Source organism: Polyodon spathula, chromosome 15 (genome assembly GCF_017654505.1).
Source record: "Polyodon spathula isolate WHYD16114869_AA chromosome 15, ASM1765450v1, whole genome shotgun sequence".
Taxonomy (NCBI): domain Eukaryota; kingdom Metazoa; phylum Chordata; class Actinopteri; order Acipenseriformes; family Polyodontidae; genus Polyodon; species Polyodon spathula.
The window spans coordinates 19,695,858-19,715,369 of record NC_054548.1 but is presented as its reverse complement, the minus strand read 5'-3'; the positions used below and the strand labels follow the sequence as shown (position 1 = coordinate 19,715,369).

The following is a 19,512-nucleotide window of genomic DNA, read 5'->3' as shown; positions in this document are numbered from 1 at the left end:
ATACATAATATATTTGATACAGCCAGTGCTCGAAATGGGCCGGTATGCAGCATTCCCATTTAAAGTTATATACAGTATTCCAAAAACTTTGTATCGACACTTCATACATCCCGATTTTCACAAGGCTGCAGGAGCGAATAAATAAATAAACAAGCAATGGCGACGCTATGATGTAAGTTTGTGTAGAACCAGGTTCGTGGTCGTTAAGACCGTTTCCAGGCTGAAAAATGACTTTAATGCATTGCCACTCCAGTAACAATTTCGTTCTGCGGTTCTCAATGTTTTCACTGGTCAGCTGTCAGCGCCAACAATAAACTGAAGAAAAATTAAAATGATGCCATTTAAAAATGCTCCAAACAAATTCCAAAGTATCCTGTACAAACTTTTGCATGTCTTTTTTCATAATTTCTCTGTTCTACTAAAAAAAAAAAAAAAATAGCCAAAAAGATTAAATTCTTAATTTCTTTGTACTGTTATTAAACAATTCTTCTCTTGAATGTGTGTTCCTCGTTACCAAAAACCACAACACTTTTATCCAGTCCATCAGTTATTGTTCTTCAGCTTCCCAGATGTAATTTTAAAATAAAACCTTAATAAACCATAACTGTTTTTTTTTTTAAATATATTATTATTATTATTAATGTATATGTTACATCTAGACGTTCCAGTTACTGCGCCTTTAATTTAAAACTTCCCTTAAAACTCGCCCCTTCTCACTGTTGTTGCAGGCATACGCAGTGAGCCAACACCAGTAATTTATAAACTAGTCAACGAATCGACACAGTAAAATATATGTTTTTTTTTTATTTTAAACGGCAATTTGTAGTTTCCCTTCAGATACAGATACTGGATAATACTTTTAAAAGGTAAAACATATTCTGCAATGTTTGCAAGTATTCATTTTGACATTATCTAGATTAGAACGACTTGAAATAAAGCTAAATAAATACGACAGCAGTATGTAACAAAATGGCAGACATTGAATGCAGGTTTACAGTTGAAACACTGTTTTGCAGCGAGGTTAAATATGATTACCAAATAACCAATGCAACATTTTCTTCTAGGATTTAATAGCTGCACTGCATTTGAAAAATGTCGACCGCCAGGGTTGCTTTGGTAACAGGGTCTAATAAAGGGATAGGCTTTGCAGTGGTGCGGTCTCTTTGCAAACAGTTCACCGGGGACGTGTACCTGACAGCGCGAGACCCAGAACTGGGCGTGGCAGCAGTGCAAAGTTTGCAGTCCGAGGGGCTAAACCCTTTGTTCCATCAACTGGACATCAACGATATCAACAGCGTAAGGAAGGTGAGGGACTTTATGAAGGAGAAGTATGGGGGGCTGGACGTGCTCGTCAACAACGCTGGAATTGCTTTCAAAGGTACATTTAACACAATACCATTATTCACGAAGCAGTTGTTAAAAACATCTAACCATGTGATGTCCTGGCCAGGTGATAAGATAATACTGGGCCTCCCCCTGCTGAAAATTCCAGCAACTGATGAGCAGTAAGAGTTGGGAATTGGAATAAACATTAATTTGCCTACTACTGGGCGCCCAGCATGTATAGAAAAGGTTACATTCATTTTGAGGAGTACCCAAAAACTAACTTTAGAACTTTACTGTAAATATATTTGTAATATGTGTATTTTTTCTTGGACCTGTTTAACCAGCTGCAACACTAAGTCTCCCAAACCAGCTTGACTAGCTCTGGCTAGTATACACTGAAAATTAGGTTGCATCAAAACTATTAAAGTATTTGTTATTTCAAATTTAAAAACAAGTTCAGCACCTGGAGTCTATCTGTGCATACACAAGTTAACTTCCTGTAATAAAACTTGATCCCATACCATGGAATTCATGTAGTTTTTTCTCCATAGTTTAGTATTTACAGCAGTTTTGGAGGGTGTATGTTGCTAACATACTGTTCTTATGATTTCTAGTAACACAAAGATCTAACAGGCTTTCTTTCTGAGTAGTGGAAGATACTACACCCTTTGGAATTCAAGCAGATGTGACGCTAAGAACAAACTTCTTTGCTACCAGAGAGATCTGCAATGAGCTCCTTCCTATTATTAAACCACACGGTAGTGGCAGTTATTTTATGTGATCCAGTGTAGTAAAAAAATGTACTAGATATATGTTCAAGGCACGCCTCAATACTGAATTAATTGATGTTAACAGTTTTGCAACAAGGCAAACGGTGCATTTTACTAGTTTCTTTTTAGCTTTTATATCAATTCACTAAAATCCTTTTGCTTGTCATTTTGAAAATAAGTTAGACGTTTGTTAACTCATTAGAATGTATACAGACCATTGTGTGAGAAAACAAAATAAGATTCTAAAGGTTAAATATGTAATGCATGATAATAATATCCCATCCCTTTTCATGTTTTCCTTCGTTTTGTGCAGGGCGAGTTGTGAATGTTTCCAGCCTATGCAGCTCTATGGCTCTGAAAAAATGCAGCCCAGACTTGCAGGCAAAGTTTACCAGCGATACCATCACAGAGGACGAGCTGGTCAAACTTATGGAGAAGTTTGTCGAAGACGCAAAGAGTGGGGTGCACGTCCAGCAGGGCTGGCCAGAATGGGGTTACGGTGTGTCCAAAATCGGGGTGACCGTCTTGTCCAGGATTCAGGCCAGGAGACTGAAGGAAGAGAGACCACAGGACAGGATCTTGCTGAATGCTTGCTGTCCGGGTTGGGTGAGGACCGACATGGCTGGTCCGAAGGCCACTAAATCCCCAGATGAAGGGGCCATCACCCTGGTGTATCTGGCTCTTTTATCCGCAGAAGCTGACGAGCCACATGGGCAGTTTGTCATTGATAAGAAAGTTCAGAATTGGTGATTGCAATTAATTGCACACCGTAAGAAAAGCAGCTGTGTGTCTAGCTAAAGTTGCAAGTAAATGTCAATGCATAACATAACTAACTAGTGGATGCCAGTGTATTAAAATATTAAGTTTTAATTTGAAAGCACAGACTTATACAAATATAGTACAGTATACAGTTACAATCATTTTGGATATTAATATTCAGTTGTGGCAAAGCATTTATTCTTGATATTACTTCTATAAAAATGCAAAAGAGTTAATGAATTAAAGTCTGCATTACTGTGTGACAATTTTGTAACTGAAGTTCTTGTGAGCTTCAGAGAAAAAAAATAATGACATACTGTTGTGGTTCCTGCATCCATGAACGTAGGTCAGTTTGATTGTGTTTTTTACAGAAACTAGATAAAGGTACAAATAAAAAAAAAAGCAGTTAAGGCAGTTGTATGGATGGCGATGTACAGTAAAGCAAAGGTGTAATCCTTATCTTTGATTCTAATGAGATTGTTAACACTTTAATCTGTTAAATCCTAGGCCCTAGTAGTTAAGGGTCTTGTTGCGTTGTCTACGCTTAATTAGCTTCATTGTAATTGTAATGCTTCTGTTCTAACTTTGCAGTTTAACTTTTGATTAAAATGGCACATTAAATTTCAGAAGGCTGAAAAATCTCACCACTGTACTGGTATTTTTTTTTACTCTTTCTTAACTGAGGGAGTCCCTTTCTAGGGAGAACTCCACTTGACACATACTGATAGCCCTCTTTTACTGAAACTGTGGGGCTGGCATGCTTGCACTCAAATATGTCCTCTTTAAAGGGACACTGTCCAGCGCATGGTGCTTGGGGGACATTTAGGTACTACACGTAATTAGTGATATGGACATTTGTTTTCAATAAACTTACTGTTTACTATTTGCTGAGAGTTTCTTCAGGCTGCTCAGAGACAACCCAGAAAAAAACGTGTTGCTGTCAGCAGGTTTCTAAAGTTTGCACACAGGCCATTATGATATAAGCACTTCAGTTTAACCGGTTCAGTGTAGTTGCTTTAGGGTAACGTACATCATGAGATGAAACCACTGTTGCATAACAAGATAGCTGTGTTCTTTTCATTCCCAAAAATGAAAGTAAATTTAATCAGTTGAACTGGATTTCTATCTAACAACTGATGTTAAACCAAGCTACAGTAACTAGACAGGGATGAAGACATTGGCTCCCGAGTTCCTGGTCTGTATTGTTTACATACCTTTAAACAGCGCAATCTTTTTCGCTTAAGATTTTCAAAACACCATCATTATTTTAAAGATTATAGACATAAATATCACTGCAAGCAAAGCTCAGTTATTATTTTCCAGCCAAAGACTAATTGCAATTTTGGAATAACATAACAAATCAATCTCACAGGCAGAGTAGACTACAGCAATTGTGTTTATATCCCAGATTTTATAAACAAAGCAAAAGTAATACATAATTCTGAACTTAAAAAAGATTACATGTTTTATCCAACTGCATACCCTGAAAAAAACATTTTTTAATTAATTATTGGTTGATAGGTGAAATGTTAGCTGTATCAATCAGTCCAGATATAATATAGACAAAGAGAAGGAGAGGCAATTTCATTGGGATAACTAAAAATGATGAATTGCAAGCTTTCAAGTCTCGTCTGCAAGTGACAGTAGAAGAGATTGATGTTTACATTCAAAGCTAATTCATTATTGTTTAGTCCAATAAAAGGTATTACATATCCTTCTTTGTCTATTAATGCATTATTAAGACAAAAAATGGATGACAAAAAAATATATACCTACTGTTTATTGTTATCGGAATAGCCTGATTCTTAGAGAGACCATTTGTTCAGAGAAACAAAAACAATACAAAATATTTCATTGCTTTCCTTATGCATGGAAGTGATCATTTCACTGTTAGGAAACGTACTGCTGGATGTCGAGACAGCTGAACTCTTATCTAGACACCAATAGCCTATCGGTATCTCTTGTTTCAGCTTACCGTTGCTTTTTGTAATTACATCAAAATTAAAAGCTAACGGGAATGTATATATATATATATATATATATATATATATATATATATATATATATATATATATATATATCTATTAAGTCCGCATATTGTGCTCAAAATGCAATTGCCTATATTATGTTGTTTTTTTTTAACAATACATTTTTCTCTTTTTTATATTTTGTATTTGAATTAATTTGTTTGCATGCTTGACTGAAAAAAATGATACAGAAGCAACTGCTTTGACAAATAATGGAGAGAAAACATGAAGTATTGTATGAAATATATAATTTTCATAAACACGAAACACCATGACTTATTTATCAGTAGTAGCCTACAATCGAACAGTACAACAAATTGATCAGTCAATCTGTCTGACATTACTAGCAGCGAGTTCCACTGTAAACATTTCGCATCCTGGAATGTACCACTAATAGGTGAACAGGGTATAATCAATGGACATGTAAAAATTGCGAGAAAAGGCATCAGATCTAAATCGTATATACTGACTAAAACCCATCGCTATACGCAAGTTTCACATTTCAACGTTTAATGTTCAGCTTTTCTTTAACAATACGCAGACGCTGTCTGTAAAACACCCCGCTGTTGTATTTCTCCTATGCCACCAGGAAGCATTGACCGCATCAGTGAGGTGTAAATTGGAGGATTTCTGCGGTGTCAGTCAGTTCGCCAATGCAGCTTTAACGTTAATGTATGGGTAATCTGTGTTTATCTGACCGTGGAAACTGTAATTTCAATTTATTGCTTGCTAATTAAGATAAAGAAATTGGTCCCATCCTGTCATGCTGTGCGGAATTCACGTTCCAAGAGCTGTGTTTTGAAGCAGGAGGGTGAGTCAGTTCTTTCTGTTCTTTCTCCAATGAATAATCAGATTGGTAGCCCACAGTAAGCTCGTGACAGCCATGTTTGCCTGAAATGGGCAACTGTAAATGTATTTCTGCTTTTAGAGAGGAAAAATAGTCTGGGTTGTTATTATTCAGCACCAGAGAAATGGGTTCCCTTTCAATTTGAAGATGACCACCAATGACATTACGTATGGGATATGCCAGCCCATTGGGTAGGTATTGCTGAGCTCGCTATACCAGAGCTGCCAATAGGCTCCTTCCTGTGATGATGCACTCGGTGCGCAAGGGTGTCGACGCCGAGTGGATTGCCTAAACGGTGGAGGGAGTACCAAATGGGGCAGTGTGTCATCTCCGCCTAGACGAAGAGATCGACCTGCGCCCTCCCGAATCATTCCCAAAAGCACTCCACTACCTGAGAGTGGAGTCACCACTCTGACGGAAGGGGACCGCTGCAGTCCGCTGCCCAGTTCACCGCTGCGGGAATGTGTGTCGCCCGCAGGGACAGCAAATTCCTCTGAGCCCACATCAACAGCTTGAAGGCAATTCTATGCAATCCCCTGGGACCGTAGGCCACCCTGGTGGTTGACATACGGCACCACTGTTGTGTTGTCCATCAGGACCAACACATGTGTACCTCTTAGCACTGGGAGGAAATGGAGGAGAGCAAGGGAGACCGACTGCAGCTCCAGCATGTTTATATCAATAGCGCTGGCTTTCATGGCTACCTGAAAGCCAGATTCCTCCTCAGCAGTGGGTTCAAGCTCCCCTCCTACCTGCATGTCAAAGGAGAAGGAGGCCCCATCCCTAGAGGCCGCTATAGAAAGCGTGTCCTCTTCCCACCCACCCTGATCTCCCCTGGGGTAGGGAGGGTATGGCAGTTGGGGCTGTATCGGAGCTGGGACTGTGGCAGGAGCCTCAGGTGCCTGTTTGGACAAAAGCTCCAGGACCTGGACCATCTGGGCTTTGAGGTCCATAATGTTTCTCGCCTGTTTTCTCGCCTGCAGAGATGGGGAGTGACTACGGGGGCATGCGCGTCGGGGATGTACAGCAGGGGATCCTGGGACAGTTCATGGAGGAGGGGCTCCGGCGCTCCAAGAACTGCCGACGGTCCGGCCACCGAGGACGAGGAACTCTCCCTCGTGGCCCTCTCCAACCTGTTCTCCCTTACCTGGAGCTGAAAAGCCGCACAGATACTGCAGGCCACCTCCCTGTTGAAGGCCAAGGTGGCATGTGGGATGCCCAAGCACTGCACACAGAGGTTAACCCTATCCTCTTGCGGGATCTTTGCCTTGCAGGCCGTACAGGGCTGACATCAGTTCAGTGTTCTGCATTGGCTGTGCGCCAAACACTGCTTGCACTGGTTGCAACGTGCACTCAAGCACTGATTATATAGTGTGGCGCCGTGCGTTCATGCACTAGCACTGTAGCGGAGGGCACAGAGTACTGTGTGCACCCTGTGTACCGAGCACCGTGCGCACGAGTACCGTGGGCACTGCGTGCACCATGTACCGTGCGGTACCGTGTGTCCGGGCACTAGCGCTGTAACGGTCGGTGTGCTCTGTGCGTACTGAGCACAGTGCACACCGAGTAGCGAGAGCACTATGTAACAACCACGCTGCAGCTATCCACAGCACTACCTTCAAAACAGGGCCGTGCAGTCTATCAAGAGAGAGGGGACACACAGCGGCAGCCAAACAAGAAGGCCCACTCCCTCGGTGGGCGGGTCCGATCCCAGGAAGGGGCCTATCGGCAGCTGGTATAGAGAGCTCAGCAAAACCTACCCAATGGGCAGGCATATCCCATACAAAATGTCGATGGTGGTTGTCTTTTCTTTCAGGGAACCAGGGTTACGGTAAGTAACCTAACGTTATCAATTTTACTGGTTTAAATGATAAAATATAATGATTGAGTTACAGTGTTTATAAATGACATTTTTGTATACATTTGTATTCATACACTGGTACATTTTATTGTATTAAAGTAGTAAGTGTAATTTGAGTTGACAGTGTGCTTAAGTACACCTCAAAGCCCCACAGTATGGGTTTGACATAAGGCAGTAGAAATGATACATTGTACAATTTGCCTATAACAAAAAATATTAATATTAAGCAAAGTACCTGTATACTTTTCCATTGCATTGGACACAGTGCGACAAGTTAACTAGTCATTGCCAGGAGTTACCTATTTCACAGCATACATGCTACATTGGTACAGCTCAAGCAAAAAGGTGATACAACCAGTACAATCAACTGGGAGACAAGTGCCTTTTGAGAGGCTACCTGGGGAGCTAGTTTGGTTAACTGATAAATCTTGATTATTTTTATTGCTGATTGTTTTTTGATATTGTGTTAATGAAAATGTGGAGGAATGCCGGTAATGAATGGTGCGTTGTAGTTTTAGCTTTAAGTTATTATCCCATCCTACTGGGTGAACAGAACAGGTGGCAATTGTTTTTGGAGTGGCAGGATTGTTACTAGAAACTGAAAACATATAAATCATGTACATTTACTCTTGCATACTGCAGCTGATATTTCCTAACCACAGAAAACAGGATTTTTTTTTAGCAAGATAATAAACAGACTGTCAAAGTGAAACCTGGGGCTTTAAAGTTACATAACCCAAATATTCCTTTTTTCTCTGGCTTTATTCTGTAGATACAGTATTATTTTATATAACAGTATTAAATGGTTTAACCATAACCTTTTTTTTTTAACCAACACACTCATCACTGCAGACATTATGTAGGCAATTGCCAACTGTCTGCCCCTTTACAAATTTGTGTACAGTAAGATTAAAGAAATATAAATATGTTTAATAACATCTGGAATGAGCAAACATTCCAGACTGAGACTGGAACACTGCTAATATATATTTAAAGGAATGCAATGCTCTAAAACTGTGCTGTTCATTGGCATATATCTAGATAACCAGAGAAATTACCTCAGCTAAACTCCAGTACAGTAAACATGTCCAGAACCAGTCTTCTTCATTTTGCATAGCACCTTGAATGGGAATGTGACAGGAAGCATTTGTTATGCAAAAGCATGTGATCGGCAACAAAATGTTCATTATCATATGCATTTTGGGAAGATACAGTGCATGTTTATCTTTTTGCTTGGTTTGCAGACTCGCTGGTCCTATTCCAGGAGAATGAAATCAAGTCTGTAGTAGTTTTTATTTCCACACATTACAGACTTGTTCTGACCTCTAAGAACAGGGTACTGTATCTGTCACAAGCTGATGGGATTGGTTGCAGAATGCAACATTAATTCACTTTGAAGGTAAATGACTACCTATCACTCTAACATATGGTTATGTTGCTGTACATGGCTTTACTTGGATCTGGAGTTGATATAGCAAAAAAATAAACCAGAAGAATTTACCAGGGATCAGTTGTTGATTTTATTTTTTTTCTCTCTACTTTATTTGATGACTGCAGATAGAAAAAAAAAATTAGTTTGAGTTGCTTGGGAATAAAATGTTTGTATTGTGTTGTACAAATTGTATTGTACAATATGCTGGGTGTCTTTTACAGCATAGTTTATCACAGAATGATGACAACACAAGAGACCGCCTTCACAACTTGGGCTATTCTAAATCACTAAAGAGATCTTTTATGGCAAATAAGTGTTGTTTTTAATTTAACAGGATAAGATGTAACTGAAATTGACACATTCCAGTAAAGAAAAGCTGTTAAAGCAACTTAACTACAAACGGCTTCTAGTAGCAGTGTACGCTGCTCTTCAGAGCTGAAAGAATCGTTGTTAATACACAAGGCTATTATGTAGATTAACAGATTTTTAGTTGCTTGTGAATTGTGAATATTGGGAGATTGCACTAATACGTTCCAGTGACAAGGGAGATTGTACAGTGGTTTGGTTATTCTTAGATTTTGCTAAATGGCAATGTAACAAATATATAATTATCCAAATTACAGTTTAAGATTGCCTTACAGCTATGGCCAAAAGTTTTGCATCACCCTATAGAATTAACTCATTTTGCTTAACAAAGTCGAATGAAACCTGCCGAATAATGTTACATTAACATATTGAATTACATAACGTTTTGTAGTTTTTCATATGCTTAACAAAAAAAAAAAACTGACGAAATTTTTAAAATGTGACATTTTGAAATCTGTAACATGAAATACTGTGCTACTATTATGGCTTCCGGCAGGCTTTTGCCTTACAATTTTATAGTTTCTTCGATTGCATTATGTTAAATAAAAGATCTTTAAAAGTTCATACTATTTATTTTTTTATTATTATTATTTTAATTTCTGTATGTCTCAATCTTAAAATTGTAGACGATGCAAAACTTTTGGCCGCAGTTTAGTAACACTTTGAGCTAATTGGGAATTTACTGCACTTTTATTGTGCATTGGAATACGTAAAAGTGTCAACTGAAGCAAAGAGCATTAGAGGTTCAAAGAGATATATCTACACATTACAGTACATCCCACAGTGGAAAACATAAAAAATACAAAAACGAGTGGATAACTGTGTTAGGATTACAGTACTTACAGTAGTTTAAATCACAGATCCAGTTAAACCACAACTGTAATGGGATTGGCTACTTATTGGGATTCCAATTTAATTTGTTTTGTTGTGTGTGATGAAGCAGTTAACCTCAAACAGTGTGGGAGTTTGATGTTGTTATGATGAAGGAGTCAGTTGATTTTCTATTAACACTATACAGTAGCTACAGTACTAAAAGATAGTCTAGTCTTTCTGTGCTTTAATGAAAGAAAGGATTTCAAAATTAAACATGTTTAGTTGTTAGATCTCTTCCTTATTCTTTTTTTTTTTTTTTTTTTTTTTTATTTTGATCCAAGAAAAAGCTTTTATGTTGCACAATGACAATGTGTTGTCGTTAGGTAAATTTTTAAATGCTTTATTTCCTATAAGCCTTGTGTACAGAAGGTCTGGGAAGGGTAGTTTGAATTCCATGCTATACCAGGATGATAATCCATTTCACAGCGTTGAAAAGGCCAAATAACTTAATGATAATAATAATAATACTACTGGGACAAATATCTGAATTTTGAATGGATATTTTTTTACCTGTATTCACATACAAAAATTAGATGTTCCTATTTAAAAGTTTTAGACAGCAACAAGTAAACAAACCAGGTTATGTGCGTGCATTTCTTAATGAACTCTATGGAAAGCCATTTGGGACAAAAATACGTTGTGTTGCTTTAGAGTGAGCCATAATCTCATGGGACCGAAATGCCTCGCTTAAACAGTACCGAACTTTCTGAAAATGTTGTGTAGTGATTTTTATATACACTATATATTTTGTTGTGATGTGGACTGTAATAAACAAGAACCAAAACATTTTTTTCCCCCATCATTTTAAAATGACATTTCCACATTTATTTGAAGTGTTTAAAGTTAAATTTCGGTTTTCGTTTGCTTGTTTAGCTACAAAAAGGCACAAGTAAACCTCATGTTATTACTTTATGAAAACGTGTCGTCGGCCACTGTTTACTGTGAAGAAACGGCAATCATGAAAAAAATAAATAAAATGCGTTGTAAACTTTATGTACTATTTATTTTGTGAATAAACAAAACAACTTTTAACTTGGACTGCTATTTGGCATCCTTTGTTTTGTAGTTAATTCACTGGGGTAAAGTAAGTCCTACACAACTTATTCTTTACTCCTGGGATATTTTTCTATTTTAACGTGTTACATAGTGTAAAGTCTTGTTGTAAAGTAAAGGCACACACAAAGTGGCCACACCTCCCTGCCCCTGCTGTTTCTGCCTGCATTCTGAGCAATGTAATTACTTTATGAAAACCGAGGATTCACTGTGATATACTTGTAAGTTAATGAATGCCAGGTCGAGTAAACATCAGAGATGAATACATGTACTGTGGTATTGCGTGTCTCTGGGTATGCAGAAGGTTAGAAAATCACTCACTAACCTTACTTGTTTCTTTTCCTCCAAGAGCCCAGCATGCTGGGTTAGAATAAGTAAAATGGACTCAGAAGAACTGGAGCTGGTGAATGACTACAGGTACAGGACTTACTCGTCTGTGATTGAAAAGGCACTGAGAAACTTTGAGTCTTCCAGCGAATGGGCGGATTTGATCTCCTCACTGGGCAAACTCAACAAGGTATTGCAAATTATCCTAATTGTTTTAATTCAAGCTAAGTAATCAATGGATCATACTGTTGCCCGAGCATCTCTTGCAAATCCAATAACTGTTTATGTCCTGCTGGAGATATCCCCAGCATTAGGGATGCAGTGGATACCACTGTACTGCATGTGTAGTATACGTACGTCGCACTGTAGAGTTTTATATAGAGCGCTTGTCTAAAGAGAGCATATCCGATTGTGATGAAACTTGATTAGGACCATTTTGAAGGTATCAGAATTTTGTAGCATATGTCTGTCTGTGTCACACCTACATTTTTACATGTGCATACTGTGGATGCTGCTCATTGTTGGTCTATGTTTTCATGAGACTGATGGCTAAATTGCTTTTTGCTAAATAATATGCAGAAACCTGCAAGATACTTGGCATCGGCCTAGCATCCCTGCTTCTGGCTAACTTGGCGTCCTCGAGGACATATTCAGAAAGGGTTATTATTGTATACTTTTTGTCAGAGTTACTTAATACAGGGGTACTCTGTGTGTATGTTACAATTTGGAGTTGTACTAGTCACACGCTTTATTTAACCTATCATAATCTATTTTAATATAACTCAGGCTCTCTGAATAAGGATATTACAGCTACAGTATGTTTTTTATATCCTAACTTGTCATCCACATATCGCTTTAAATATGTATTTGGCATTACCTCCAAGTCTTTATATGCTTTTCTTTTTCATTGCTGGTAACTTGTGATCTTGTTCTGGTGGGTGAGTATCATCTAAAAAACAAAGTAAACAATTATCCACAGACCGAGTTACAAGACAGGCAGAAGTCTATGAATAAATGGACAAGCTGACATTTTCAGTTACATTCCTTGCCTTAAATTTTGAAAATGCTTCTGTCACATCCTGTGGTGTAAAATTTGAAAAGTTAACATTTGAAAAGGCTTGCTAGTTACTACTTCAATTAATTTTGTTGACTGACAGATATTTTTACTTTATTATATTTTTAAATTAACTCCTGTCGCCATATATTTTTAAATGCTTGAATTTACCTTCATAATCTAAATTTTTTTTTTATTTGGAATATGCCTATATTTACAAAACGAAGCTTGTATTTGGCATCAGATTTTGTAATTGTACAGTTTGTCTTTTAGTGGAGTACAGGGCAGGGTAGGGTTTTTTGTATATAAAATGATTAAATGCGGCCTGTTATCCTCCTTTTTTTGTGAGTGTAGAATTATATTGAAATTTGTTATAGTGAATTATAGTGAAATTTGAATTAACCAGTAACTGTACAGCTAAGGCTTTATTCAAATGATCTTTCCCCTTCCTCGGGGTGTTACAGGCTGCAGAGCAGGTGACTGTAAAAACAGGTTTTACTGTGCTTTAAATAAAGGTTGCTGTGTGAATGAATAGTAATACAGATCTATCTTTGGTAGCTGGGCCCATTTATTGGGTTGGGTTACAGCTTTGTGAAATAAACACAACAAAACAAAGCCAAACTCATGTTGCCAATGTTTTTCTCCATATGTATAATCAATAAAATGTACATGAATGTTAGAATCCCACCAAAAAAATAAGTTTGACTCCAATGATTTGTGTTTCTTGGGCACGGAAAATAAAAAAGAGCCTAATATTAGAAGAATTAGCTATATATTAGAAGTAAATAGGAAAATAAATATAATTTGAATAGACAAGACACAGAAACTGTGCTTCCTCTTTATATTGTTAATTTGCTGTTGGTCTATTGTACAATATTACATACAGTAGTAACAGTACGGTTTACAGTCATGTTTAGAACGATGGACCAGATTAGTAGCTTCAGTGACCCATTCTACAATGGTGGACTAAACCATGAAAGCATCTTCACTTACTACAATTTTAATGTCACAAAAAACCCAACAAAGACTAGATTATCAAAGCTCTTTACCCCAGATCCTCATTAGCAGGATTTCAGAAAGAACAAAAAAACACACACCCTATACAGGGGTGAGGGATAAACAATGATTTGCAATAATAATAATTTTGAGTAAATAGCTTGGAGAATCTAGCCCATAACATTACTGAGAACAGGAGGTAACTGAAATGGTCATGTTTTTGTGTGGTCACCTTTACAGTAAACAGACAAGAGGTTTATGGTTTGGGTGTGTGTAAGGTGCACTCACTGTTTGATTAGCATGGTGAAGAAATATATGACCAAAGTTAAGCAAACTTATTTCCACTCAAAAGCTAGTTCATGTAGTAGATGGGACAATTCAGATTATTTTTGTATATGTTTACAGGTGTCTCGCTGTGCTGTAGTAACTTGAGTGGGAACTTGTTATGGACACCTCTGCTAACTTGAGTTGACTTTTTTTTTTGTCTTTCTAGGCCCTGCAGAGTAACCTGAAATACTCTTTGTTACCTAAACGTCTGATTATTGGAAAGCGGTTGGCTCAGTGCCTGCATCCTGCACTTCCCAGTGGAGTCCACTTAAAAGCACTGGAGACTTACGAAATTATATTTAAAATCATTGGGACAAAATGGTTGGCCAAAGACTTATTCATTTACAGGTGTAGTTTTGTATTTTTGGTCTCTTTTAACCAATATGCATTGACTTTCTGTATGAAAGGAGGAGCAGGTGTTTTGTAGATTAATCGTGTGGAATAACAATAATTAGTTTATAAACAAATTCATATATATATTTTTTGTATTTGCAGCGCTGGTCTCTTTCCACTGCTCGGCCATGCAGCCATATCTGTGAAGCCAGTTCTTCTAACCTTGTACGAAAGATACTACCTCCCTCTGCAGAAATCTCTGCTGCCGAGCCTGCAGGCGCTCCTCACAGGGTTGTTACCAGGACTAGAGGAAGGCTTAGGGGTCTACGACAGGTACAGTTACGGCCTAGACCCATCTCAGTTTTGTGGCTAACAACTAGCTATGAAGTCCCTTGGTTATTTTTGTGATCCTGCTGTAACAAAAAAAAAAAAAATGGCAAAAGGATTCTAGAACTATCACCTTTTTTATCTTGTGTCCATTTGATACAATGTCAGCCAAGTTAAAAAATTAAATAAATAACCTTTAGAGGTGTTGGCTTGTACTAGGCTGTACTGGGATTATGTTGTTTCAGCTGGTTGCTCTGCCATAGAGGTAAATGAATGAAGACACAATAACAAAGGCTGTAAACACATGGCTCTGTTCAGTCTTCATTACCACCCCAGGTGGAAGGTGGAAATCCTGCACCTTTATGGAAGTGGCTTGTGACAGTTGATGAGAGAATTCCAAAATTATGTAATTCTGGTTGTAAATGAAAACTTCCTAGAATGTATTCCACTGTTGATGTCCAAACTAGCCAAGGTTGGAACCTGGTTATTTAAAACCATTTTTGTTCTCCAGGGCAACCACATTAATTAGTTTCATATTGTCACAGATGGTTCTGGCACGTCCCTTTTGTGCTATAAGTCATTAGATCCTTTTGCATGTTGTGGTTCTTTGATGGACCCAGATTCAGTTAAAATGTGTTTGCCCACTGACGATGGGAATGAGAATGTAGAGATGGGAGCCCAGCTAACAAGATTTAAGTTTTTGCAGGTATCAGGCTTTTAAAGACTGTCGCCCACAACTGTGAGCAGAAACTGACTCACTGAGAGCAGAAACTGACCCAAGATTGCCATCGCTACTGGAAGCAGGCTGATCTTTGGGAAACAAACTGAACATTTGTGAAACTGCAACAAATATTGTAATGACTGTAATGTGTTTTAAAGAATATACAACCAGTAGAACATATTATTAGCAGAGCTGTGTAAGGCCTGTGTGGAGTTCATTGCACTGAAGGTCAGACTGGCCTGCTGAAAGCTCCAAACCTCCCTTATCAGCAAAAGCATCTTTTTTAATTAGACTCAGAGTCTGAAAACATTCTGATCCAGCGAGAGCAGAATGGCAGAATCGATGGAGCGCAGTTAATATGCCAGAAGCAATCGAACTAGGTTTGATTATAGTAAGAAAAAACAAAAGTACTTAAACAAAAGAAACCTAATATAATAACATTAAGTAAATGTATGATCAGTCCTAATTTTAAATATTCAATTAATATTGATATTAAAAATTAAAAAAAATTAGCCTCTTGCCTTCTGGGTATATCAGTGAAGTATAGTAGAATTACAGTATTGCTATATTGCTATATTGACATCTGAATTAGAACTACATGTTATAAAATCATTTAAAGTATAAACTGTAACTCTAGCAGTAAACTTACTAAAGGAATACAACTAATGTTGTAACCTCATTCTCATCTGCTTGTAGTACAGGCAGTGTTGAAAATGACCCATTAGTTTTGGCCGATGAGGCGGTTATTTTTGATGTTCAGCAATTTAAAAGCCAAGAGACAATAATGGGCGATCTCATTACTATTAACGAACGTTAATACCTTTCGGATAACAGAAGATAGGAGTTAATCTTACAAATAATCATTTTCAATATATAACAGAAATGAATTAGAACCTGGCAGGAAGAGATGGGAATGGAAAGCGTGGGGCATGTTAAAATGTTAAGTTCGATATTGGTTTGAAATAATGAGTATTGGAAAATGGTTACGATATTGTTCCATATTAATCAACCTTAAAATTGGCAGAAAGCAGAGGTTGTCTTAAAACCTGCTTTGACTGGATTTTGTATGAACAGTGAAGAATGTCAGACTTAGTTCAGTCACTATAACACTATACCATTCTAATATGTTAACAGTAGCCTGTATTTAGATATAAATAACTGGACCTTCTATTCAAAACTGAAAAGATTTAGCAATGGAGTAAAATAATATTACAATTTCTAGGATACTGAAGTAACTTAATTAGAAATACAACTTATAATGCCATTTAAAATTAAACTGTCGAAAGAACATATTAAAAGTTATTATAACAGAAAAATGGCATTGACAATATTGTAAATATATTGTTAAGACACATTTGAGATAATGTTAATTTAATTAAAGAATTAATTAATTTAATTTAAGAATTAGTTCATTTTCTCCAACTAAACAAAAAGTGTATTTTAGACATTACAATATCAATTCAACCAAAGAATAGACATGTTTAGTTTATATAAAGTTTTTACTGCAGTAATAAACAGAGGTACTAATCTGTAGAAAAAGCTGTAGAGTTTGAAAGTGAAATAAATAATTTTGGGGTCTGCGGTTTTTCTGTAGATGTTTGTCTCAGACTCACAGTATAATTCTAGAAGGGCATTAGACCTTCATAAAGATTTAAGCAGGATTTGGTGTTGGCTCTTGAAAACAGGATTTGCATTGCCAACCTTGAATGATAACCAGCGAAGGGTGCGTTAAGAAAAACAGGAGTATGTATCATTATATTATAAAAAAATAATTAGAGCTTAGTTATAAAAAAAACAGAAAAACTGATTGCAGTTTGGTCGTATTCACAAGTCTTTGCTGTTTGAAGACAGTTCTTATTTTTCAATATATCCTACACTACACTTCCATATACTGGAAGGTAAGCATATATTTGAATTTAATATCTCTTTTATATTGATGCATTGCTATAAGGTATAGAAATTATGTTTTATATGTTTAGTCTTAGAGAGAAATAGACTTTTCATTCATATAATATATATATATATATATATATATATATATATATATATATATATATATATATATATAGAATGTTCTAGAATTTAGCGGTGGGCATTTCTAGCTTTTTGCATTGTATAGCCTAAGAGCTAAATATATGATAACCATATTCATATTACTGTGTTGAAGTACTAAAGCTGTTAAACCTGCAAAGGCACTGGAAATGCCCAGGCTGTCTATTAGCAGGGATCCAAAGTAGCTTGTAACTACCCGATCCATTTAAAGCATATAATAAACTTTAAAGAGTACTTGTACTGTTCTGATTCGTTAAAACTTAAAAATAAATGAGTCTTTGTGTTTTTCTTAATTATTAAAAAGTAATCCTGTAGTGGTTTTGTTCATGTACTGGGCTTGCAACGTATCCATGCAAGCTATTGCATAAACAAAACCACTACAGGAATTGAAAGCACCTCTGTCCTCCTTTAACGTCTACCTTGAGTTTAAGAGTGTTCTTAGAGCATATATATATATATATATATATATATATATATATATATATATATATATATATATATATATATATATATATATATATATATAAAAAATCAATACAAAGAGTATGTGCGAAAATTCTTGACAATATAATTGGTGCTCTTTTAAAGTTCCGCTACAATAGCTATGCCATTTTAGTTTAGGTTGGCCAACTTATTTGAACATATAAAAGCCTATGCAAATTTAAACCCTGTAAGCTCTCATTATTTAAAGGAGATTATTTAAATAATCTAATTTTAATATTCTCGCTGGTACAATTTGTATGCTTACAAGATATTTCTATGCTGCATTTGTTAACTATTAGGAGACATGGCTTTGGATAGCTAGGTTCATTCACAAGCCGTTCATCTGTGGAAGCCTGGCTTTGGGACCAAGTGAGGAAATGAGTTTGGCGGTCACAACTTCATACAAGTAGGCACTGTTGTGGCAGTTTCAGAAAGAGAGGTCATTGAGACTGAACTGCTTCCTCACCAGCTTAGAAGGTGATCCTTCCAGGACATGAGTTATAGTATGTTCACTTGGAAATGTACTCAAGTGGGGACACTCACACTGTCGCTTATTGTGCTGTCCATGATGGGACTAAACTCTCCTGTTCAGCTTCTTAATGAGCACAAATACCCATCATATTAAAAAAACAAAAATGTACCTAAAAGCTGAAGACATTTTTCCCACTTTTAAATATAGACAGTGAATTACTGTGTGCTACTGTAACCTTCTCTCTCTCTCTCTCTCTCTCTCTCTCTGTCTGTCAGGACTGACACTTTTCTGCAGAAGCTGTCTCTGCTGGTAGGACAGGAGGTTTTCTATGGGACTCTATGGGGGAGTGTCCTGATCAGCCCCCTAGTTCGATTGCCGGCTTCGCTCTTCGTTGTCAGCCACATCAACAAAGGTATACCTGGAAACAAGCAGAAGTTCATGCTGGGAACTGACTACAAACAGACGGTAAGCTTGCATCCATGCCAGACTTCTTTAGAATACAGGATCTTGTGAGAAGGTGTTTCTGTCCCAGTGATCATATCTTGTAATAAACATCAATATTAAAGGTAAATATTGTAAAACATTTTAACGTTCAGGTTACCCTCAAAATGCTACCGTAAATCTTGTTCAGCAGCCTGAAATCTGATTTTACCGGCTGCAAAGAATGCAGTGTATGTAAAGACTGGTGTTCACCTGGCGTTCTGCACCCACTATCAGATTTGCACTTTGCCATCATTAATCCATTACAATTATACTGAAATGCATTGAAATTAAGTGCATTTTGGCAGGATCTGAATACTAAGCGGGTGCAAACATTATATTGTGATATAAGGATTTTACCTTGCAGTTAGGCAATTGCTGACCCTCCAAAAACTTTACACCTCTTCTTACAAGGTGCAAACCATTGTATGAACAAGTAACTAGAGCTGTATAAAAGCACACACCTGCAGAGACCTGTCTTTGGCTTCAGGATGGCTGCTGTGGTTCACTTCCTGAAGCGGCAACACTTGGCTCTTGTTGAGGAGAGGCAGGAACACATTCAGAGGAGAAGGGCAAGAGGAAGATGACTCTGCATATTCAATACCGGGGTCACTTTGTTTGGAATG

At 37.2% G+C, this 19,512-nt stretch overlaps 2 protein-coding genes across 2 annotated transcripts in view; both read left to right on the top strand.

Annotated features, from left to right (window-relative positions):
- The first annotated feature begins 694 nt into the window (after positions 1-694).
- Positions 695-3,499, top strand: LOC121328171 (carbonyl reductase [NADPH] 1-like). The gene is made up of 4 exons (XM_041272721.1): positions 695-866; positions 1,065-1,378; positions 1,977-2,084; positions 2,410-3,499. The coding sequence occupies exons 2-4, from the start codon at positions 1,093-1,095 to the stop codon at positions 2,844-2,846; spliced, it is 831 nt and encodes a 276-aa protein (XP_041128655.1). The 5' UTR covers positions 695-866; positions 1,065-1,092; the 3' UTR covers positions 2,847-3,499.
- A 1,843-nt stretch (positions 3,500-5,342) lies between these two features.
- LOC121327938 (protein dopey-2-like) overlaps positions 5,343-19,512 on the top strand; it is a 50,192-nt gene continuing 36,022 nt past the window's right edge. Inside the window, exons 1-5 of the mRNA XM_041272299.1 lie at positions 5,343-5,693; positions 11,664-11,831; positions 14,185-14,366; positions 14,514-14,684; positions 18,682-18,871. Coding sequence (XP_041128233.1) covers positions 11,694-11,831; positions 14,185-14,366; positions 14,514-14,684; positions 18,682-18,871 — 681 coding nt within the window. The 5' untranslated portion in view covers positions 5,343-5,693; positions 11,664-11,693. The remainder of the gene's footprint in view (positions 5,694-11,663; positions 11,832-14,184; positions 14,367-14,513; positions 14,685-18,681; positions 18,872-19,512) is intronic.